This window comes from Tasmannia lanceolata, unplaced genomic scaffold (genome assembly GCF_043159265.1).
Source record: "Tasmannia lanceolata isolate RefF3 unplaced genomic scaffold, GAP_Taslan_0.1 ptg000013l, whole genome shotgun sequence".
NCBI lineage: Eukaryota > Viridiplantae > Streptophyta > Magnoliopsida > Canellales > Winteraceae > Tasmannia > Tasmannia lanceolata.
In genome coordinates, this window is record NW_027518690.1 from 18451323 (window position 1) to 18477089 (window position 25767).

Sequence of the window (25767 nt, forward strand, 5' to 3'; positions counted from 1 at the left end):
CGCAAGGGAAGAGTGATGGTTTCAACATGCTATGCTAAGAAGCTGTTTTATGTTGACTAGGATGGAACATACGGGTTCTCTCTCATTGGAATAGATTATAAACGTCATTTTTTTTGGCAAGACGACAGCAGGTCAATCCTGATCTAGAGGTGATAGAGTTACTCTTAAATCTAGTCGGCAAGGTGGATAGTATGGAACGACAATTGACACGAACTGGATTTCTGAATCACAAGAGAAATGCCACAAACATGGAAGTGCCTAGATTTCGTGAAAGCGATGACGGGCAACTGTGTTTTGATTGGGTAGACATATTAGAAGAATACTCTGTGAAGCACAATATGAACAATGACCAAATGATCAGAGTTGTCAGGATGACTTTGGTCGGGCGTGCAAGAGAATGGTGGATGACACGGGAACCGAAACAAAACCTAATTCATTGGAATGAAACGAGGGACCAATTGTTAGAAAGGTGATGTTGGACCGCGAAGAGAAATTGAGGAAAGGGAGAGAAATAGACGAAAGGGGATAGAAGAAGAAGAGAATAGAAGGAGAAGAATAGGGGAAGAAGAAGAAGAATAGAAGAAGATTAAGAAGAGAAGAAGAGACGAAATTAGGGGAGAAGAGAAGAATATGAGAAGAGGAGAAGAAGAAGAAAACAGTAAAGGGGAGAATCAATCTTTATTAATCATCAAAAGTTAACAATAAAGCTGTAAAGAGGCCTATATATAGGCAAATAAACAACCTAAAAGGTAGAAACCTACTAAAATAAGAGTTCCTAAAAATAACATGGAAAATAAAATCCTAGAAACTAATAACATGGAAATAAAAATACTAGAAACTAAATAATGCGGAAATAAATCCTAATATCTGCATCATTCTCCCCTGCTTGAAAAAGAACTCGCCCTCACGTTGTAGTCTACCTGGGTCAAAGATGTAAACAATTCGCTGAAGTAATAGAACACGTAATCCGGTGGAAGCAATCATGTCTAACGCTCGATACAATCGAGAGAAGCATCTGCAAGGTTGGCGGAAGAAGAGGAAAGAAAGGACCCATGTAGACTCATGCGAACAGAATCTGCGCTGAAGGAGTAAACTAGCTGGGAAGATCGCAACGTACTCCTCCTGGATCGGTGGGATCGGCATAACAGCAATGGGCAGTACCAATCCATAACTAGCTTCAACAAGGTCATCATCTACTGGTATCACGTCGGGCGCAATGAAATCAACAACAAAGTCATCTGTTAGAATCGTATTTGGCATAGTGATATCAGACGGGCAATCCTCCTGATCAATCTGCGTAACAAGCTCCTTGGTGTCAGCACAAAGATCGACAATCTGATCAATCGGCTCAAAAATAGTGCAATCCTCAACAATATGCTCTGGAACATCCATCTCAAGTAATGGCTCAATAGTCAGGTCACTCGGCTCGAACTCATGCAATTGATCAGCCTCACGTGGATCTGCCACAATATCTGACTCAGAAGAATGAAGCTGGTTCGCTAGATGCTAGGCAATTGGTGCTGCAGAAATCCCGGAATCGTCATGCTCAATGATGTCGACGTCAGAAATCAACGGAGTCTCTAGCTCTGGATCGTCCATCTCAGATTCTAAATATGAATCTGATGGAATCAAAGGCTCAACATCGATGATCTCATCAATATTAGCATCGGGCTCCGTAAGAATAGCAGCAACGTTAGATGGGACAAATGAAGTAGTGAAACGGCTTTGCAAATATGACTCGCGCATGCGACGCTCGAAATATCGATTTTCGGCTGCAATTTCAGCATCTCGTGCACGACGTGCTGCGGTTTGTCGTGCACGGCGAGCTTCTTCTTCTCGTCGAGCAGCTTCTTCACGCATCAATCTTTGGTCATACGCTGCTCGCTCACTTTTCAATCTCTGTTGATTCTGATAGTGGTATGTAAACTCGTAACGAACATCCTCCCATCGACGAAATGGAGGCTTACAAAACTCACTGCGCTCGTTAACGAAGAAATTCCATTTCGACTTGGCTTCGCGGCACACTGTAACCGTGACTTTGCGAATTGTTATTTGATGATCATAACCACAGTACCTATGATATGCATTAAGTACCTGGATCCAGTTTAAACACGAATCCGCGACATTTCCATAGGGATAGGTGCAATCATCATAACCATAGAAATATGGAACCTGTTGTGCAGAAGAATATTGAGGATCATATCTATCGCAATATGGAGCAGCGGGCAGAGCCATATGTGTGGCGAAAACTGAAATCAAATGTCTAATCTGTCTGGCATGTCGAAAGGAACACAACGCCTGTCTCGGATCTCAAATCGGACTCCTGGATAGCTCGGATCAATGGTCGGATCAAATCGGATGGGTGGCCAAAGTTGCACGAAGTAGTGCTTGCGCTCGCTGCTGGTTGCTGAAAGTGTGCTAGATATGCACTAAAAGTTGTTACGAACAACTTTTGTGGATAGGGCGAGAGCTAGTTTTGATCGAAAATTGCTCAATGGAGGAGAGAGAAACTAGAAAGAGAGAGGAGAGAGAAAGATAGAAAAAAGAAAAATCAATTTCTGATTATTTTATTTTATTTTTTATTTTCTGATTTTTTTTGGGGGTGCCGAAAGGTTAAAAAGAGGGGGGGGGGGTATATGGTGTACCTTAAATGAAGAAGGGGTGCTCAAGAGCAGAATGGGGTGGACTGTGGAGGATATAACACTTTTTCTTTAACTTCAGTGCACATGAGTGACTGAATTGCACGTGAAGATTAAGTGAATAAGGGGGGTGTCCAAGGGGTAATTTAGGGGAGTGGGGAAATATGACCTTTTTCACACTTACTCCCGGATGGACAATATAATATGGGGGTATATTGCCTAAAGAGGGGGGTGCTTAAGGGAGGAGGAGGGGGTGTAGATTAATGGCTTTAAAGAAACATAATTAATATGGAGGGGGGTGTGCTAGGGAGAAAAGGGGGGTTGCTACCCTTGTTATTTTGACTGAGAAGGCAAGTTACTGTATCTGTGTAACTGCTGACAGCAGCAAAAATAAAGTAACTCAACTTGAAAGTGATTTGTTACCCCATTTAATGCATAACTTAGGTAACAAGCAAGTGTTGGTCCTTTTCTATTTTACAGGTCAAAAAGTAACACCTCTCCCGGTTGCCCACTTTTGCTTTTTAAAAAATTAGAAACAAGATAGCATACTTAACTGTGGGTTCTTCTTGGATAAGGAATGTTTTCTATTTTTGTCAGTCACATCACTTCCTTTCAATTGTAGTAACCCAAGCAATGAAGAAAACTTTTGCTATCTATTTTGGGATACCTGGGAGACATTCCATCTGTGCAACACCGAACAAATACCGTGGAGTGGGCGGAAATCCAGTGACGGCGAGCGTGAAGATAGTGTTACTTTATGGTTAGGGTTCCTTCTCTGTAAGGGTGATGGTAGTTTTAGGATGAAGATAGTGAAGAGTTGGGGTTTGTTAGATGGGTTTTGAAGAGGGAGGGTGTAGGAACTTTTAACACAAGGAAAGAATGGGCTATTATGTTTGGTGTGGCTGAAATCTTATGGGACTGTTTCGGTTGAATTAAGAAGGGGCCGAAATTTGGTGTGGAGGAAAAGGGTTGCAGAAGCTTGGGGAAGGTGTAAAAGGGTTAGGAAAAAAAAGAGAAAGTGTACCTGGGCTGTTTGATCATGAAATTTGCAGGCCTATGTGCTGATCAGAAGAGAATTCTGATTAGAGGGATGAATTTGGGTGTTGTTCCTTGGTTGTGGCTGGGAGAAAAAGAAAAATTTCGGCTGTGATCTCCGCAACTTGAAATTCGGAGACTTGGATCTTGGCTTTAACTGTTCGGAGTGAAAATACAGATTTTCGTGTTTGGATCTTTTGTTCTGATACCAAATTGATGTACCGCGAAGAGAAATTGAGGAAAGGGAGAGAAATAGATGAAAGGGGATAGAAGAAGAAGAAGAGAATAGAAGGAGAAGAATAGAAGAAGAATAGGGGAAGAAGAAGAAGAATAGAAGAAGATTAAGAAGAGAAGAAGAGACGAAATTAGGGGAGAAGAGAAGAATATGAGAAGAGGAGAAGAAGAAAACAGTAGAGGGGAGAATCAATCTTTATTAATCATCAAAAGTTAACAATAAAGCTGTAAAGAGGCCTATATATAGGCAAATAAACAACCTAAAAGGTAGAAACCTACTAAAATAAGAATTCCTAAAAATAACATGGAAAATAAAATCCTAGAAACTAATAACATGGAAATAAAAATACTAGAAACTAAATAATGCGGAAATAAATCCTAATATCTGCATCAAAAGGTTTACGCCGAAGACTCTTCGACGGTTCAAAAGGCTACAATCCAAAAGGAATTGAGAGAAGGCCAACAACGCCAAGGCTCGTGGAGTGAGGCAATCCGCTTGTCCGAGGATTTAGAAAACATGATGAATGTATCAGGCCAAGTGAGTGTACAGGTGAAAAGTCATTTCAATCATTAGATCCAGGCTTGTGTGCAAGGATTGATGGTACGAAAATTACTTGACCTCAAACGACAAACGAGAGATGCACTCGTCATCCAGGGTCAATTCCAAATTTCCAACTCCACTTGGCTTGCTCATGTTATTTAAGGATTCAAGAAGCGACCATCATCCTTCAGAAAAAAACAGTACCTTAGAATCAAGATGGCAACAATTGTTATGTAACACGCTTGGAAGAGGCAAATCTTTCGGCATACCTATCAGGAAGAGCTTACATGGCAACTACAACAAGAAAGGCAGATCCAAATAATTTTTGCTAATAAGTCTCAACGGAGTTACCGTTCATAGTGTTTGAACCCCTGCCAAGTTTCCACTATTTAATTAGTAGAGCACAAGCGAGCATCTATAGATCTAAGGAGACAAAAAACCAAGGTTTTTTCTCCTAAGCTTTCACGGTACAAGTTGTATATTTGAAGATGCACTTTATTATTATATTGCTTTGAATCGATGAAATCATTGTCTAATTGTGCACTGGAAGTATCTAGTTCATTGGAAAGGACAACCGTATGTGACAAGTGCGAAGATTCCAGTTGCATAGCTCCCACTCATCATTCCAAGCATTATATTCGATGTGGTTGAATGTTTTCAAGTAGGGGCGTATGATGGGGGCCATCCTAAGGTCCAAAGTTTAATTTTTAGGTGTCTCTTAAGTCCCTTAAATTATAGGAGGGGCACACCGTACACCAGTCTTTTCTCACCAATATCTTTTGGTTTAATTAAGTTGTAGGTGTTTAAAATGGGGTGCACAACTGTATTACGAAAATCTTAAGTGACAGGGTCATTTAAGTCAGTTCCATTCTCCCTCTTCTTTTTTCATTTTTTCTTGTCTGTAAAAAAATGTTCCTTACATGGGAAACCTTAATCCTAACTCAAATCTACGCTACTCCCATCAATCTTGCCCCAAACCCTTATTTGCACATTCCTGGCATATGTCTGCACTTTCTCGGCATACGTCTGCAGCTTTTAAGTGTACGTCTATACCCTTCTAAACTTACCTTAAACCTAGTCGAAATATTTTTCCAATCCAATCACAAATTTTAGGATTCAAAACCCTAATTTTCACCAATCTTTTTCATCCACAACGTCCCTTTCATAGACACCCTGTATTATTTTGGTATCAAAGCGAAGTATTAGTCTTTCCTTCATTGGTCCTACATCAGATTCTCTTCTATCGAGTTCCTAATTGAAAATATTACCCTATGATCTATTATTCTTTCCATGTGGGGATTGCATTTGGTGCTACTAGTTTTAAGCTTTTGATTTATTTGCTCATCACATTTAGTATGAAAGCAGGTCAATCCCTGCATTAGTTTCCCTTGCATGGCATAGTGTCACTGCAGCGAGGCTTCCATGGGAGAGACCGTTTCTTGAAGAAATGATCAAAGATGTAAAGTGGTAAAGTCTTCAAAAGTGTAATGGGCTTATTTTTCCGACAACCTTTCATATCGAGGCGCAATGGCGAAGGTTGATGGACACATTGAGATGCTCTTTCGAATAAATTTGTCTGATATCCAGGTGGGAACTAATTTGGAAGATGGATACCACATCTTATAGACGAAGGAGTAGGCATCCTAATAGGGATATTTAAGACCTTGTGACTCCAAAAGGAGCCTAATTTTTTTGAACAAGTGAAATTTATTAAAATCGAGGCAGACCATTCAAAAAAAAGAAGAGGCAGACCAGAGAGGGCTTCAGTAATAGAGACAAAGTAACAAAAACAAAAGAAACAATGCTGCAAACTACGTATCTCATGCAAAATCCTTAATCTGCAGTAGGAAACACCAAAATTTGCCAAACCATCGGCATACGAGATTCCTTCTCTGTGAATATGGGAGGAGGAACACTAGGAACAATTCAATAAGTGAACTATCTCTCGAAAGAACACCCTGAATTTGCATGGATGGGGAGTCTTCTTATGCAGCCAACTAATGGTGTAGTCACCATCAACCCAAATTTTGGTAGCTCCAATCATATAGAGCAATTTGATGCCACAACTGACCACACAAACTTCCGTCTCTGCTGCACCGCAATCTCTGCACAGACCTGCAAAGGAAAGGATAACACTAGAATTAGGGTCGGAGAATGCTCCCTCTCCCCCCACATTCCAGCCTTACGACTCGTAGTGCATTACTGGATAAGGGATTTACTACTACCATACAAAATTATCTTCAACCAACCATACGATGGAGGAGCCCAAACACCAGGAGGTCTTACTGTGGGGGAGAACTTCCATTGATCTAGACCAATTACAAATATTGGGTCGAAACCCCATCGAGCCATTTAGTTTTAGAAGCATGCTCTGAAAACTCAACAATAACCCAATTTATAATTTTACCAATTGGGCTAGATATATTGTTCAAAATTCTATCATTCTTATCTTTTCCACATAATTCAAATTGCTTAGGAAAAATAATATGGTGTACTCCACCGCAACCAATGAGACATAATAGATGATGATGCATATTCATCTGGCCGAATATCACAGTCACCAAAGAAATATCTCCATATCTTGATCACCTTGGGACATTTGTTAATTAAATGCGAAGGGGACTTCACTGTGAGACCACAAACCACGCAATCTTGCGACTATGGTTTTAAATTTCCACCGAAACCGACACAAGACGACCGAAATGTTTTTGTTTCCATCCCCAGCGAAACTGAAACCGAACTACATAAACCAAAATCTAAGTGTAATAGTGATGTACTATATCAGTATGTATTACATGATTATATTAATACAAATTTCATATAAAATTTGGTGCATCTATTATGTATAAATATTTATATAAATTACATGTGAAATTTGGTGTGTACGCTAGACATGCGCACCAATGCATGTCAGTAGGTGTTCTATGTTTTTTAACCATTATGGATGGTTTTCTTGATTGTGTGATGTTTTTAAGTGTGTATTTGTGCTCATTCTAGCATTTCCAACTGAAACCGATATGTTTCCCTTTTTGTGGCGACTGAAACCGAAATTTAAAACCTTGCTCGTGACTCATATCCATGTTTCTTAATGTGTTGTTCACCAGTAAGAATTTTGCCATGGAGAACAAACTGAAGGAAGGCAATGATCCTAGGGCTATGTTTGGTTGCACGGGGTTGCTTGAGAGTAGTAGAATAAGAAGTCAAAAGGGAGGGGACAAGCATTTGATTTGTCTTTAAGAATAGTGAAATAGTGGTAAGTGTGTTTGCTTGCGCGGCAGTTCTCCCTGAGAGTGATGGAAAAAGTAGTGGTGTCATTACCCAAAAAAGGAGAGTGAAGAGAGAGAGAAAGATAGAAAAGACAACCACTATTCTACCAAAAATTTAACATTTTGGTAGAATTTGGTTGGAAGATGAGTAGAGGGGACATTAGTACTACGTGTACGCCACATGTGCAAAAAAGTAATAATGATGTCTAGAACAAGTTGGGGAGTCAAATGGAACTTCTATGCAATATTGGCAACCAAACAAGGAATCGGCATTCATTGGCATTTCAAATTCCAATGAATGCTGATCGTTTGTCCAACCAAACATAACCTAGGGGGATGTGTAAGACTTCTAGAAGTTTTGAAATCTCAGGCATGGGGAGGAACCTTTTGCCAAGGCATATTAATATTTAACGAAAAAATACTACTTTTCTCTAGGGTCCACACCAACTCATCATTGTAATTCACAATAGAGAAGCACTGTTTGCTAACTCACTCGAAAAGCCTCGAAAACTCATTAGAAATGCTGAGGGAATTTCATTCCCATATCAATGGAGTGATGACTCTTTGGGCATTTCTCCCTCACAGGAAACCTCAACAAGGGCCATGATTGAGAACTCTTGAAAAGATTTTAGGAAAGGACCTGGCCAGAGGCTCACCATACCATATAAAAAAAAGGGCAGCCCAGTGCACGAGGCTCCCACCATTGCAGGGTCTGGGGAGGGCTAGATGTACGCAGCCTTACCCCTGCTTTGCTCACCATACCATCTATCCAACCAAAAAAGAGTGTTCTCACTGTTACCTATATAATAAAAAATATGCGAAGAAAAATTGGAAGACCCTCTTCCAATTCTTCTAGATTGGGGACTCCCCGTCTACCCACTCTCCCAAGCAAAGGTGGTGCAAACCTGGAGGTTCTCCCAAGCAAAGGTGGTGCAAACCTGGAGGTTCGCGGGTTAGTTTGGAGAACTTTATGAGCTAAATGGGTTAATATTCAGTTAGATTAGCTCAAATCGGCCCTTCTTCCGATTAGGTGTCAAGGAATTAATCAATTCGTGTGAGAGACCTACTTTGATCTAACCTTTGAGATAATTCCAACAAGAAGTAAAAAATTCTGCTCAAACATTCATTGTAAAAAAAGGTCACATCCAACAACAATAAACATATAAACGGGACAACAACTAGTAGATGGTCTGAACACAATCTTAAAAAATATGGAATGCAATACGTCTAGGGCCCAAACTCGCCTCCTGCTTATGATAAACAATGTATGGAATAAGGTAAGGGTAAAAGTACCATTCAAAAAAAGAGGTAAGGGTAAAAGTTTAAGGCCATGAGTGTTTGTGGATCAAAACATCAAGTCCAAAAGGGGCTGAAAATCATCAGCAATCATATCTCATCGGTAGGTATGCCCGTCGGCCTTAAATCTCGCATGAAGGGTCCCAATAGAATTGTTGGAGCAGCCGTGAAGTTGATCGGTCCAATAGACTGCAACTGTCACAAGTAGGAGAGCCGAAGAGGGGAAACTATGGTGTAGGGATAATCATTCAACCCCCGGGCAGCAAAGGAAAGATGAGGAACAAAAGAAAGTGAAGAACAAATCAGAATATAGTGGGAAATGGGGACTGTTATGATGAACAACCCCCTAAATATTTGCGTAACACCCATAAAAAGGTAGGGACAACAAAGAGGGTAAGGAGTAAGGGAGAAAATAAGGGGAAAAGAAAATGAAGTCAAGATGAGGAGGATATAAATGCAATCGTGGAGTGCAATCATAGTTTTAAAACTCCCCTGCATCATGTGGACTCCCCCGAGTCGACTCCCTTTTACCTTTGCCGTTTTTCGCGTTCTGCTGCCGCGTTCGGTGTTTTGCACCGTGGAGTCCATAAAAACTCCCTAGACTCCCGAATTATGATTGCGTCAATCGAGTGCTCGATTTCGTCGTGCCGAGTCGACTAGAATTTTCTTCGGCTGCGTTCCGTGCTGCATTCGTGCTTTTAAACACCCGCTGCAATATGTCCACTCGACTGTAAAGAGGGCAGAAACGTGAGGAGGGATGAAAGAATAAGGGGGAAAGTGAGAAAATGAGATGAGAAAAGGGAGAGGAGAACTAGTAGAAGGATAGGAGAGACGAGAAGAAGAAAGAAGTGAAGAGAGGAAGAGAAAGAAGGTAGAAGGAAGAAGGGATGAGATGAAGGGAAGAAAGGAAAACCCTAGGGTTTTTCACTCGCATCAAATGCACAAGGAAGGGGTTCACGATTTTCTCCAACTTGACTTTTCATTTATACAATCGTTTTTTATCCGGGGCCTTATATTTCTTTATGTTGTTATTTTTGAGCCTAGATGTGGGGGTTGTCCACATCAACCAGGGCCGACTACACGACACACCACATTTCATGCCAATATTCCCTTTTATTACTAAGTAGGCGTAATTAGGTCATTATGTCGTAACTTAAGTTATATCCTATTGACCCATAGGATGGGACCACTTACCTAAGTTATAACATAACCCATTGGCCATTAGAAGGGGCCACTTTCTTTCACTTAAAACCTATATAAAGAGGCCAAAGGGGAAGAAAATTGCACTTCTGGAATTTTATTGTGTGAATTTGTGAAGCCTTCCCTCTACTTGACGCTTGATGCAAGGTGGAAGAAAACCCTAGGTTTTTTCTTCCTTCTATCCTTCTTCTCCTCCACTTCTCCCTTCCGTCCACTTCCCTCCCTTCCTCTTCCCTATCATTCTCTCTATTCTCCTCTTATCTTTCTCCTTCCCTTCTTCGCTACCCTTTTCTCCTCCTCACAGTTTTCTTATCCAGACCATGTGGCTGAAAACTGTAGTCCACGTCTGCCCCAGCCATAGTCCCAATCTTTGTCCCCTATTTTCCTCTCGTCTCTCTTATTCTCCTTTCCTTGCCATCTCTAGCACCCATCTCCCCCCTTCAGTCCTCCTTCCCTCTTACTGTTTTTTCTCAGTGGCTGCAACCTTTGCAGCGCCAGGGGACTTTCGGCATCTTTGACACTCTCATTCCCCTCTGTTTATTCCGGTTGATAACCTTACTGGTTACTATCTTCTTCACCACTCTTTTCCAGTTTTTGGTACCTACCATCCCTAGATCCTCCGCAAAACTTCTCTATTCCTTGAGGGGCTGCACGCGATCATATTTCAATCGTATCTCCCCTAGGCCTTGAACTACTGGTGTGATTGTGGTTATTTATTTTGGGTGGATCGGTCATTTTCGACCCTCAGACCCATTAAAACCAAGGACAATGGCAATGGGTTCAGTCTTAGAGACATTAAGGTTGAGGCCATGCACACAGGGTTTACTTCAATTATTACGTTGCCTAGTTGTATCTTCAATGAGGGAGATCAAAACATTGATCCCAGCTGATTGGTCAAGAGATGCCTCTGCAAAGATAATTGTATCATCAACATATCGAACATAAGAAGTTATAGGGCCACATGGGTACGTAGAAAGACGATTAATGAATCCAGACTTAATTGCTCTAGACAAGATAAAACCCATATTTCAGCTGCCATGGTGAGTAGGAATGGAGACTGGGTCAAAAAATGACCCAAAATGAGCCTAAGCTTAATGAGGTAAGAAAACTATATGAAGTCCAAAATGAATGGTCGCATGCCATCCTCCAATTATGTATGAGCAAATCGAGAACTTTCCCTATAAGCTTAACGAGGAGAAAAATATAGAAGATATTTGGGGGATTAAACATGATGCTTAGTTTATTTTGAGAATTATGTGGCATGTAGTCTATCTTTGATACAGAGGATGGCCAAAAATCAACTAGCCAAGATGACAACGATCAATATCTGTGGGAGAAATTGGTGCAAAACAAGTGCATCCAAAAAACATGATGATTATATTAGGGTTGAAGGCTATTTTTGCGGATTCATGGATTTTTTCTCTTGCTTTTCTCCTACCTTGATTCCAAATTGGGCTCCCTGTATTCCATTTCTTTTATCTGAGGCACTTAAGTACCTCCTAGTGTTGATTGTTGGAGCATTGTCCAGGAAACGATGACTAATAGTTTAAATACAGGTGGCATGTTCAAGAAGAAAGATTTAGAATTGCAGACAAGCGGATGAGGGATTGAACCACTTTTGGAGATTTGAGGTATCAATGGTCTTCTCATTGTCAACTTTGGAGTTTTTTATTGGAGGGGGAAAGCTATATTGGGAGAAAAGCAAATTCCTTTGGTGTTTCACTCCACATGCGGTGTTTTGTGGCCTTTGGGTGAAAGAAATTGACAGATTTTCGATATGTTTATAAATCTCCTTGCATCTTATTCAAAGATGTTGAGCTGTTGGGATGCAGGGAGACTTTTTATTGGATAATTTTATTCAATGGGAATTGATTTTTTTTTCCGGCGTTTTACATGGAAGGTTTCCTGGAATAAAACATTAAACCTTGTTTTCTACTTTTCTTCAAAATTAGGAAACCTACAAGGCCTGGAATTTATTTTTCCATAGATTTTCCCAAGTCCGAATGACCCCTAAAGCTTCTATCATTTCATGGGCCATTACGAGAAAAAGGCGGTATATCATCGTTCTATTTACATTGCAAATATAAGGAAATTTCTAATTGCTACACGATAGGGCCATGTCTAGTTGATTTCCTACCAATGGCCGACAAGAATAGTGAAATGAAGTGGATTGGAAGTGAACTTCCCATTGGGTATTTGGTTGTAAAAAATGAAAATGGGTGCAATTATCAAAATGGATGGGTAATTGAACTCCGGTCCAATTATGATTGAGCTCCATTCCAATTATCTGTTCTTAAAATGGTAAAGGAACAATCACGGTTCTCAATATTTTCATGAAACAAACTTTTCCCAGTATTCTCTTGCTTTTTTTTCACTTTGACTACAATTTGATTGGTTTATCATATGTAACTTGCATATTTTTGCTTTGCTTTCTATCATCATCATCATTGACTTGTGAATTAATATTTTATTGTATTCGATTCATACTTTATTGTGTCTGGTGGCTTTTGGGAAATATCTGCTTATACAATAGGATGTGATTGCTTTCTTTCTTTTGCATGTTCTGATTGTAGACCCATCTTCTGGTGGCATAACAGGTTCAATCTTTAGAGGAAAGTGCAGAATCATTAAGGGAGAGAGGTCTAAAGTTCTACAAAGGATGTCGAAAATATACGTATGTCTATACTTTTAGACCTGTTTATATATCTTGTTTTATTCATATTTTTAGTACCTCTAGATATTTCTATTTGATGGAATACATGCACAAACTATGGCCTGAAACATGCTACATATATTTGGTATCACTGGTTTCAATGTTAGTGATATTAGAGGTTTTTCAATTTTTATTGTACTATCTTTTTAGTCTGCATAAATTTGAATTTAGAATTGTAGGACAGTCTCACAATATTTTCAAAATTTTAAGGATCACTCAACTCCCGCCTCACTCTCTCTTTTTACCTCTCACTTTTAGGGGCCGTTTGGATACGCGGATTTTAGAATCCAGGTTTTTAGTTTGAAAACAGTGTAAAAGACGGTTAGAGACAAGAGAAGGAGAGGACCAGCCGTAGTTTTTGACTCATTTTTTACTTCTCTCCCTTCTTTCCATCATCAAGAGAGTAGAAGATCCTCCCATTTTCCAGGTTTTAGAAATCTCAGGTTGCAGGAGAGATTTTTAAAACCTGATTTTCTTGCTTAAAATCCAAGAAACGCTGCCAGGACAGCACACAACAGCCTGATCATGAACCCTTGTTTACACTGTGTTCAAACTAAAAACTTGGATTCTAAAATCCGCGTATCCAAACGGCCCCTTATTCTTTTTTAAGTATTAATGTACCTTGTATGCGATTCTATTGAAGGAAATCCGTACTGGCTTTATTATTGCCAAAAATGGTTTGGATCGTATGTTGCTGTCTGGATATCATTTCTTTTGCATGTAGTATTTCTTCAATTTTTCAAGGATTTCATGTTCATGTTTTCTTTTGATACTCAGAGAAGGGCTTGGGGAGGGATATGATGGAGACATTGCTTTTGCAAGCTCTCTTGAAATGTTTGGAGGAGGGCATAATGACCCTATCAGTGTTGCTTTTGGAGGTTAGTCTCATGCTTATTATTTGTTCTTGAAATATCATGTTAGTTCTAAATAATTATTTTAGCGATTAGCGGTAACATCTCTACTTAATTACATAAACTTGCTATTTAGTTGGTGCTCCATATGGGTTGTAATATGAATTTCAGTGATCAATGGTTTTATATAGGGTAATTCAATAACATATGTTGCTCTTGAACTGATTGTTCAGTTAAATATGTCCCTGCATTTGACATCATGGCCGAATTTAGCTTATGAAGACAGTTTTCACCATTTTCTGTCCAAATGCACAGTCGAATATGGAAACTGCTTTGCATAGCTTCTTTATGCTGATTGATGACCATGAAATGCCGATGGATAACTTTGACACAATTCTTTCCATGACATATACAGAAAAAACGAACAAATTTTTCGACTCTTGTACTCTCTATTTATATTTTTCTGACAACTCTAAACAATACTATTTTTGTTGTTGGCTTCTATTTTATCCTTCCCAGTCTGTTCTTTAATACTGTGTTTAGAAACAATTGATTATCTGGTTTGTTTTCCAGTGTTATTGATGAAACTTCGTGTTGTCTTAGGGCCTGTAATGACCAAATTTACAATTGCATTAAGAGAAATAGGCACATACAAGGAAGTTCTTCGTTCCCAGGTAGACTTTCTCAATTCCTCTTGCTGTTTTTTTCCTCCCGCTGTTCTTATTGTGAAAATCTCTGCATTAATGCCACACATAAATGGTCCGTTTCTTATTAGAAGTTAATGATGTCTGTTATCTGGACACACTCTAGTTTTTATTGGTATTATATTGCTCTCATTGCTCCTGTTATACATGGGTTGGCTCTTTCTTGCTGTTTGTCTGGTTTTCCTTTCAGTTGAATTTCTCAAACTATTTTGTTTCATTTGTGAACAAATTTTTTTCTTGTTGTATTTGAAGACAATCTTTGTAATTGTAAAACCTCTTTGTATATCTCGGTCCTGCAGAGATTGTAAGAAACAAGGTTGCTTGGGTTTGTGTTTGCCTTTGTTGACAGCCTAAACTACCAGTTCTGTACCCGGTTCTTTGGGGGGGGGGGGGGGGGGGGGGGGGGGATTGATTTGGCAACTATGGCTGGGAAGCCTAAACTACTAGTTCCGTACCCGGTTCTTGGGGGGGTGTCGTGGGAATTTGACAATTATGGCCGGGAAGCACCAAGTAACAGAATTTTCTAGTTAGCATATAACTTTACTTAATTCCTCATCTTTTTCCTATTAATTCGGCATAAACCTCAAGACAGTTCACAACTTCAACACGGCAACTTTGAGAAACCAACACTCAAATTCCATGATTGTCTCCACAACTTCTCCCTATTCTCTTGTTAAGAATGATCTCTCCGCCAGTCGTCTATCATATTTGTAGAATGAATATTCAATTTCTAAACTTGTTGATGGTGATGATGGGGCATTGAGAGTCTGATAGTTTTCCTCTCACATGATATATATATATATATATATATATCTATGAGAGAACATTTCCTACACACTTGTGTAGGTAAGTTCCCAAGACACTACCTTAAAATACAGTGGGGGCCCACATTGTTTGGGTGATCCAAACAATTCATTTGAATGGTCCTCACATAGATAGGGTGTCCACAAAAAATCAGATCCATAGGATCATCCTAACCATTCAAACTATGGAGGCAAAAAATGGACTAATTTGTGATGGTTTATACACGTCCATTTTACCTCCACAAATGTAGGGTTGGGATGATCCTATGGATCTGATTTTTTGTGGACACCCTATCTATGTGAGGACCATTCAAATGAATTGTTTGGATCACCCAAACAATGTGGGCCCCCACTGTATTTTAAGGTAGTGTGTAGGTAACTTACCTACACAAGTGTGTAGGAAATGCTCTCTCTCTCTCTCTCTATATATATATATATATGAGGAAAGTGTTTCTAGTCCGGCCGACTAGAGATCATTCTCTAGTCCGCCACCCAAAAACACATGGGTCCCACATATTTGGGTGATCTAAAGCATTCATTTGATAGGCCTCATCATAGATAGGATGTCCACAAAAATTCAGCTTCATAGGATCTTCTTAACCCTTCGATTTGTGGAGTTAAAAAATGGAAAGATTTGGGTGATGCAAAGCCGTCCATTTTAAGCTCCACAAATCATAGGGTTGGGATGATCCTATGAAGCTAATTTCTTGTGGACACCGTCTCTATGTCAGGGCCCATCAAATGAATGCTTTGCATCACCCAAATATGTGGGACCCATGTGTTTTTGGGTGGCGGACTAGAGAATGATCTCTAGTCGGCCGGACTAGAAACACTTTTCTCTCTCTCTCTCTCTCTATATATATATATATATATATATATATATAGAGAGAGAGAGAGAGAGAGAGAGAGAGAGAGAGAGAGAGAGAGAGAGAGAGAGAGTATGTGCAGGTGCACAGATAAGCTATCTGTGCATGGCTCACAAACCATAGGGGCCTTCCAAATGAATTTTTGGTACACACCCTATCCATGGAAGGGTTTTCCAAATGAATGCTTTGGATCCCCTCAAAAATGTGCCCCCCCCCCCCCCCCCCCCCCCAACGGTTTGTGAGCCATGCAAGTGAGTGCATGTTTATCAAAAAGCTCTTAAAACCCTTTAAATATTACACGGCAAACAAGTGAGCGCATGTTTATCAAAACTTTGGAGCGCTGAAATCATTTCCACACTCACACGACTCGTGACTTGTAAGAGTTTTTGAAAAGAGTAGAAATGTAGTTGAAAAAAATATCATTATATCTCAAAAGATGAAGCATGTAAATAAACTATAACCCAATTGCACATAGATAAAGCACTAAGCCAAAAATATCTATCTACCCATAATATATACTAAGCACGTAACTTTCCAAATGTCATTCACCTTTTCCAGAAAAAAGTTTTTCCTAGTAAGTATTTTCCCCTACATCATGTTTTGATCTTTTGATTGTGTGGGGTGGGGCTCATATTCTATACCCAAGAATAGCATGGGTAGGGTCCACTATTTTACCCTTGATCTGATGAGCCCACCAACTCTATCCAAACCCATGCATACACCGTGGGACCAACTTTTTTTTTTGAATGGTTTGGACCATAGTTACCGGATTCACCATCCGCCCTCCGATCCGCGATCCGGGGTCGCACGATCCGAAACGTGGTTCACTGACGACCCGGATCGCCAAAAATGACGAACCGCAGCGACCCGCGGGAGAGAGAGAGAGAGATGGAGAGAGCTACAAATTTTATATATTTTGGGTTGAATTGGAACTAGAGCTTTATTTTGAAAAAAAATATGTAGGGAATACATGAGGTTTTTTTATTTTTTTATTAAATGGATGTAGTATGGACTATGGAAGGATATTCATATATTCCAACGGGAACTTTCTTTTTGAAAAAATATGTATGACATACACGAGGTTTTTATATTTTGTGTATTAAATGTGTGTAGTGTGTACTACGGAATGACATTCTTGTAAAAATATATGAAATTATATATATATATATATATATATATATATATATATATATATATATATATGTGTGTGTGTGTGTGTGTGTGTGTGTGTGTGTGTGTGTGTGTGTACCCTCATCGTACCGCGTACCGGACTACCATCGTACCCCGTACCCGTTCCCGTACTGCGTACCCGAACGAACCGCGTTCTAGGTAACTTTGGACTAATTATTTCACACCTCAGGCTATGATGGGGTGGGGCCTAATATTTAATGACCATGCCTAGGATTGGTGGGGCCCACTGTCTCTATGCAAACCAATGCAGAAAGTGGGGCCCACCACTTTACCCCTAATGTTATTGACAAGGTGGTGTCCACCGTCCCTACCCAAACCTATGCATTTGATTGGAGCCCGTCATTTTACATCTCATGTTTTGATGGCGTGGGGCCCACCATTTACTAGTAAATAACTACATGCTTGTAACTTGCATGAACACAAATAATTAAGTTTTAATTTCCTACTTCCAAGTTTTCAACCATCAAAGCAAGAAAGCCTAGGTCCAACGACTCGATAAGACTCGTAAGAGTTATAGTTTTTTTACTCGACTCGGAGCGACTCGTAAGAGTCACTAGATGACTTGTTAGAGTTTTCGACAGAGGCGACTCGACTCGACTCGACTCGAGAGTTGACTCGACTCGACTCGACTCGAGAGTTGACTCGTACGACTCGTAAGAGTTTGACAACTATGCGACTCGACTCGACTCGAGAGTTGACTCGTACGACTCGTAAGAGTTTGACAACTATGCCCTTCGAACACTCCCTCTCTGCTGAAGTGTATATGCCATAAACCCCAGCTTGTTACAAATGTCACTCAACTTAGATTTTCCCAATGGATTGGTGAATACATCAGCCAGTTGAGCCCCAGCTCGAGTGAACATAATGCAATTCTTTCCTTTCTGGAGTTTCTCATGAAAGAAGTGACAATCCACTTCAATATTCTTCGTCCTCTCGTGAAAAACTCGATTGAAGGGAATATGAAGAGCTGCTCTATTGTTGCAGTACAATGATGCTGTAGATGAGGAAGGAACACCAATCTTTGTCAGAAGTGACCTCAACTAGGTCAACTCTCTACATGTATGAGCCATAGCTCGATACTCTGCCTGCCTCTGAGCTAGATCTGGCCACCATATATTGTTTCTTACTCTGTCACGACACTAGATTCCCTCCAACAAAGGTGCAGTACCTTGTGGTCGACCTCCCATCTGCTGGAGATCCTGCCCACTATGCATCCGTGAATCATTCTAACCTCACATGATTATGTTTCTTGAAGAATAAGCCTTTCCCAGGGTTGCTCTTCAAGTACTTAACTATCTGATGAATTGCTCCCCAATGGGAAGTACGAGGAGAACTTATGAATTGACTAACTGCTTCCACTGCATAGGAAATGTCAAGATGAGTCACAATCAAATCTACTAGTTTGCCAACCAGTCTCTGATATTTGCCCAGGTCTTCCAACAACTCCTGCAATGGGTAGAGCTTCACATTAGGATCCATAGGAACCTCAACAGGCTTCGTTCCCCAAGGTCCAATCTCTCCTAATATATCCAGTACATTCTTCCTTGGAGACAATGGGAGACCACTGCAAGAATATGCTACATCCACTCCCAGAAAATACTTGATACGTCCTGGGTTTGTGGTATAAAACCTAGTCTGAAGGAACACTTTTAGCTTCTGTATGCCTATCCGGTCATTTCTACTATGACGATGTCATCCACATGCACTATAAAAAAGATGTAGCCAACCTCAGAATGGAGAATGGGAGCTGAATACGGAGCGGTCAACAACACACTGCTTCATACCATAGTGCATAAATGCCTCACTAAATCTCCCTAACCACGCTCGGGGTGACTGCTTCAGTCCATAAAGAGCCTTATAGAGACATACTGACCCCATATCCCCCAAAGCAACATACCCAGGAGGTTGTTCCGTATAAGTCTCCTCAGTAAGATCACCATGTAAAAACACAATTTTCACATCCAACTGATATAACGACCAACCCCAGTTAACCACGAAAGAGATAAGAACTTGGACAGAGGGTATCTTTGCCACTGACGAGAATGTCTCAGTATAATCCACCCCAAACGTCTAAGTGTAGCCCTTTGCAACCAAACATGCTTTCAAACGCTGTACGGTACCATCTGGCAAATACTTGATGGAGATAGCCCATCCAAGGTTTTAATTTTTGTCCGACACACAAAATTTCGGCTGAATTTTTGGATGTCGGTCCGGACTGACACCAATCCCCTAAATTTCGACCGAAATGGTCGGAACGACAAAAAATGGAAAGATGTTATGATTTGCATTTTATTTCATTTCATTAACGTAGAGAATGATATTTGGTAGGCAACATCATTGAACTTCACAGCAAAGTAACCATATCTTAGGCATGTGATGTTGGATTGACATGGGACCAATAGTACCACGTAATTTTCTGTGGTATTGACTGAAGACATACGCGGCAACGCATGTCATCGGGTTTTTGATGTGATTAAGCCATTATGGATGGCTTTCTTGCTTATGTGATGGTTTCTAAGAATGGACTTGTGCTCATTCTAGCATTTCGTAAAATTTCGTCATTTGCAAGTTTCCATGATTTTACGAGATTTCTACCAAAATTTCCACCGAATCCGAAATGTTTCCGTTTCCGTGCCAAGTGATACCGAAACCGAAACCGAAACTGAAATCTAAAACCATGGATACTGTATCTATAGCCATATTTTCTTATCTCCAAGTATGGGTAATTTTCTATTAGGTTATTCTATTAATGAATTCCGTGGTATGAACCAAAATGCTTATGGCTTTCCATGGGCATGAGATTTCCCTCATGGCTTTCCATGGGCATGAGATTTCCCACTTATAACATTAACTGCCAAATTTTTTTTCAAAAAAAAACACATTTAACTACCAAAAAAGACTCAGATGACTCAGATTCAATCCTAACAAGTTTTATATTGAGTTGTAGCACATTGATGCCCAACATAGATAGCTTTTAGCTTGAGCAACCCAATCTCATCATAATTATCGGAAAACCAGATATATAATTACTTTATATAGCATAATTTCCTGAATTTTGCAATATTTTTACCTTTTAATTCCTTTATGTTTTGCTATTTTAGTGGCTAATTTGTCTTTAAAGACTATTTACCTTGAGTTGTGCCTATTGGGACTACTAGTAGTTTTGTGTTGTGCCACTCATGATTTTTGTAGTTATAGTAGTGTTTTTCCAAACATTATTGCTCATTTGATCATTTCTTTACTTTAAAAATAGTTGTTTTTATGCCTCTTAAGTTCAAGTAATAGCAAAAAAAAAAAAAAAAAAACTGGATAGACAAGCAGAATGTCAAGCAACTGATACGTCTGCCAACACACACACCACAAATCTAATAAACCATGCTACAATTAACATATCATCATATTTATTTGAACAAAATTGTAAAAAGAATGGAAGAATATGTAAACGCAAAAATGTGGTCGAAACATTGCACATCATTTTGTTTCTGGGCCATGAGAATGCATATTGCTCATTTCAGTCTTATCGACGATACGACGTATATGTTGAATTTTGGCTTCCAAACTTTTCTCATCTCCAAAGGAAAGGTGCATTAAGGGTGCCCTATTCGGCAAGGATTGTGTCAATTAATGCCATAGGCTTCCTACGTACTGCTATGAAAAAAAAAGTTTCAACCAATCCTATGAAAAGCATGCCGAACTACTTGGGTGATTTTAGGAATTTGTAGTGAATTCGACTATATGGTAGAAATTTTTTTTTTTCTTTCAAATTTAATTAGTGAAGCATTTCTAGAGGACTTGTGGCACTCAAACATCCAAACTTACCTGCCAATAGTGGCATGTTGGTATATCTCTTGATATTTTTTTTGAATGGGACAACGCAAGTGGTTTGGTATATCTCTTGATGGCTTTTATGTTAAAACTTTTCTTCTAAAAGGGCATTGATAAGCATTTTCAATAGTTCTTCCTTTAGTACTTTGCTACCAGCATATTGGCAGTTTTGGCATGCCACTTCCATAAATCTAGAATCGTTAGTGTTTTGAGTGCGGAATGCTACGACAAATATAGGCTTCCTTCAATATGGCCGAGTTTTAATGCCCAATCGGTTGGTTTGCCCAGTGCCTATATATATATATATTTTTTTTTTTTTTGAAAGATGACATATTTTATTGATACTATAATAATTACAAAGGGGACCAGAGGTCCCGCTTACATTACATAGTAAAGGGCTGACAAGGATATATACCCTGATTCAGACCAGTGTAGATTTACCCCTGAATCAAACAGGAACTTTCCCCGACCTTCTCAAACAAAAAACGTTGTAGTAAATTAATTCAACCTACAACCCTCATTTTTTCCATCACCAGGGAAGTACAGGGAACCAATATATTTCTTGGTGTGGGCAATATACTTCTTGGTGTTGGCAATGAATACTGAGGTATTAGACAAGATATTTTTTTTTTGAAAAGTGACATATATATTGATACCATGAAGAGTACAATGGGGACAAGAAGTCCCTAGGACCATTACATAGTATCTAAGTAGGCAATTCAGGGCATACCCTGAACTACCAGAGCATTGGGGCTATCGATCCTAAACATTTAATAAAATCCAAAAACCCGTGTATCTCGCCCAACTTTAAGACATCCTCTAGGGCATCCCACCATTCCTTCCTTCTTTTTTGAGAAATAAGATTACCCTAGTGTATCATACGTAACAACCTATTTATCTAAGATTCATTCTATTTCTTTGTCCTCTTTACTTCCTCCATCGTTCATGTGTCCAGAGCCCAAATACACATAAATCTCTATCAGGATACCAAAAACAAGTGAACAACCTGATCCTTAACTTAAGACCGTCATGCGCATTCATTTAGTTCCACCATTAAAATCCCAATATCCAACGCCAGTTCCATGTCCTCAGGCAAAAACTCTGAGGCAAATTGTGGAAAAGGAACCTCTTCCACTTGGTTCTTCTGAATAGCTATGGTCTCTGCTATTTTCTGAATACGAAGGGTTCGCTTTTCCTCCCATTCAAGCCGCCTCAATTTATCGGAAAATTCCAACCAGCTTTGGAAAAAAAGGAAGCTTGTACATCGGTATACAAATCTTCTTTAAGTTGGGTGTACCTATTAGAGGGAAGAACTCTTCAGAAGTGAGTTTGTAGTCCTCTTGAAACTGCTTCCACTGACTCTTGATAATCCTTTTGACTTGTTCTGGAATAGTGGGGGCTGCACCGAAGCTTTTGCAGAATTGTACCGCAGACTACGAATCCAATGACGATGTTGGAACCATTCCGTATACTCTGGAATCTCTCTCTGTAGTCTCTTATAGGTACGATGACCAGAGGAAGAAGAGGAAGGATCAGCCATTTCTTTACCACAGTAAAAAGGAACTTACCTTTTGCCGAAAAATAAAACAGACTTAGAAAGTGGTCTATTCTCCCATTAGAACCTATATTAAGCATAGCCGTATCTTCGCATCCAAGGGCCCACAACCTCTTTGTACACCTACATGTTTGTACTGACACCTATATAGAAAACCCAATACACCTACATGTTTGTACATATATATATATATATATATATATATATATATATATATATATATATATATATCGGAGAAGTGTTTGTACTCGGTCGAGTACCTAAGCTTATCAATGCAGTCCCTCTAAGTTAACGCAGGAAGAAGAAGGACCGTCGATCGGTTCTAATCCAAGCCGTCCAAACACTATGGGTTAAATGCCTCTCAGTTGCGCATTTCTCCCTCTCCTGCGTTACGATTCTCGCTGCCCTAGACGAGAAAAACTGAAGAAGAAGAAACAGAGTCCCTCCTCACGCCGCCCCTCTCCATAGATTATCTCCTTCACGCCGCGCGACTCTCTCTCTCTCTCTCTCCCAACACTTGTTTATTTTTAGGAAGTTGCGCATTTCTCCCTCTCCCTATTTCGATTCTCGCTGGAGAGGAGAAACCCTAGATGAGAAAAGAAGAAGAAACAAAAACTCTCTCCCTCACGCCGCGCGTCTCTCTCTTCCAACACTCGTTTATTTTCAGGTAACTTATCTTTCTTCTTCTCTATTTTTCAAACCCTTTTTCTCTATTTTAATCTATGGTTTCTCTATTTGGGGAAAATGATTTAACAAAAATCCCTCTCTGCTCTCATTTCAAGCTAGGGTTTCTTCTTCTTCTACGGTTCGAAAATGATTTAACAAAACCCCTCTCTGCTCTCATTTTTAGGGTTCCAAAATTGCTTTACTATATTTTTCTCAACGTGTGAAAGCTCATGTATTTTTCTTCATTATACATATTTAATTCGATTCCAAAGAGCTGTTTACATTCTTCATATATTTAGTTGCTTCAAATTTATTTAAATTTTGATGTGGGACTACAGATTTTTAAAACTACAGATTTTGAAAACTACAGATTTTTAAACCCTTTTTCTCTATTTTAATCTATGGTTTCTCTACCTGGGGAAAATGATTTAACAAAAACCCCTGTCTGCTCTCATTTGAAGCTATGGTTTAAGCTCTATCTGATTTTATATATCATCATTACAACCTTGAGTTGATATGGGTTACAGTTCTACGGTCCTAACTTACTTACTTAGTGATACATTGGAAAAAGAAAACAATTATGAAAAAAACAACAACCCCAATCGCTTTAATCCACCCGTTTTCATTCTCCACTAATTTAACGGCTTCACGCCCTTCTTGCACGACCAACTTCAATTCGGCAACCTCTTGCCTCAGCCTTTCAGTGTCTTTACTGTCTTGACGTGCCTGTTGCCCCAACAACTTCAATTCAGCAACCTCGTGCTCCAACCTTTCAATGTCTTTAATGTGTTGACGCGCATGTTGCACCAACAACTTCAATTCGCCAACCTCGGCCTCCAACCTCTGCGGACGTTGAGTACCACTTATGCTGTCCCTCCTCGAACCAAATTCCCTATTATATTCAACATTGTTGCACCATTCGAAAAACTCGCACTTCTTCTTTCCACCTCCTTCCTGTGTGTTGTATATAATCTTTAGTAAATTGAACTTTTGCTCAAAAGTAAAAAATGGTTACTCACACTAAATCCACAAGTGTAGTAGGGCCGGCCTCGGTTGCCATTCACATCTGACTGAGTTATTTTAATACCTGCTTTTATTCCACATTTACATGGTAATTCTCCAAGTGAACTGGAATCGCTACGGTTAGAGGAGGCCATTAATCTTCACTATCTGCACAATATTGAACAAAAACAATCGCATTACCACAATTATGGCTTTGACTAGCTATTTCTATGCTTTCCAAGATATGAAATTCAATGGAAAATTACAATATGCTGTTTTAAAGCCCTTTTCGTTTTACTTTTAGTACAAAGAAAACTACTGTTAGGGTTCAATTTTCCGAAAATAAAATAGGACCGTAGAACTGTAACCCATATCAACTCAAGGCTGTAATGATGATATATAAAATCAGATAGAGCTTAAACCATAGCTTCAAATGAGAGCAGACAGGGGTTTTTGTTAAATCATTTTCCCTAGGTAGAGAAACCATAAATTAAAATAGAGAAAAAGGGTTTAAAAATCTGTAGTTTTCAAAATCTGTAGTTTTAATTTAAATAAATTTGAAGCAACTAAATATATGAAGAATGTAAACAGCTCTTTGGAATCGAATTAAATATGTATAATGAAGAAAAATACATGAGCTTTCACACGTTGAGAAAAATATAGTAAAGCAATTTTGGAACCCTAAAAATGAGAGCAGAGAGGGGTTTTGTTAAATCATTTTCGAACCGTAGAAGAAGAAGAAACCCTAGCTTGAAATGAGAGCAGAGAGGGGTTTTTGTTAAATCATTTTCCCCAAATAGAGAAACCATAGATTAAAATAGAGAAAAAGGGTTTGAAAAATAGAGAAGAAGAAAGATAAGTTACCTGAAAATAAACGAGTGTTGGAAGAGAGAGAGAGAGATGCGCGGCGTGAGGGAGAGAGTTTTTGTTTCTTCTTCTTTTCTCATCTAGGGTTTCTCCTCTCCAGCGAGAATCGAAACAGGGAGAGGGAGAAATGCGCAACTTCCTAAAAATAAACAAGTGTTGGGAGAGAGAGAGAGAGAGCTGCGCGGCGTGAAGGAGATAATCTATGGAGAGGGGCGGCGTGAGGAGGGACTCTGTTTCTTCTTCTTCAGTTTTTCTCGTCTAGGGCAGCGAGAATCGTAACGCAGGAGAGGGAGAAATGCGCAACTGAGAGGCACTTAACCCATAGTGTTTGGACGGCTTGGATTAGAACCGATCGACGGTCCTTCTTCTTCCTGCGTTAACTTAGAGGGACTGCGTTGATAAGCTTAGGTACTTGACCGAGTACAAACACTTCTCCGTATATATATATATATATATATATATATATATATATATATATATATATATATATATATATATAAATATTTGAATGGC

General features: G+C 39.5%; 1 protein-coding gene across 1 annotated transcript in view; it reads left to right on the forward strand.

The window, feature by feature from the left end:
* Positions 1–25767, forward strand: part of LOC143889922 (ADP-ribosylation factor GTPase-activating protein AGD3-like) — a 105407-nt gene that overhangs the window by 14410 nt on the left and 65230 nt on the right. Inside the window, exons 2-4 of the mRNA XM_077394324.1 lie at positions 12809–12885; positions 13702–13802; positions 14379–14449. Coding sequence (XP_077250439.1) covers positions 12809–12885; positions 13702–13802; positions 14379–14449 — 249 coding nt within the window. The remainder of the gene's footprint in view (positions 1–12808; positions 12886–13701; positions 13803–14378; positions 14450–25767) is intronic.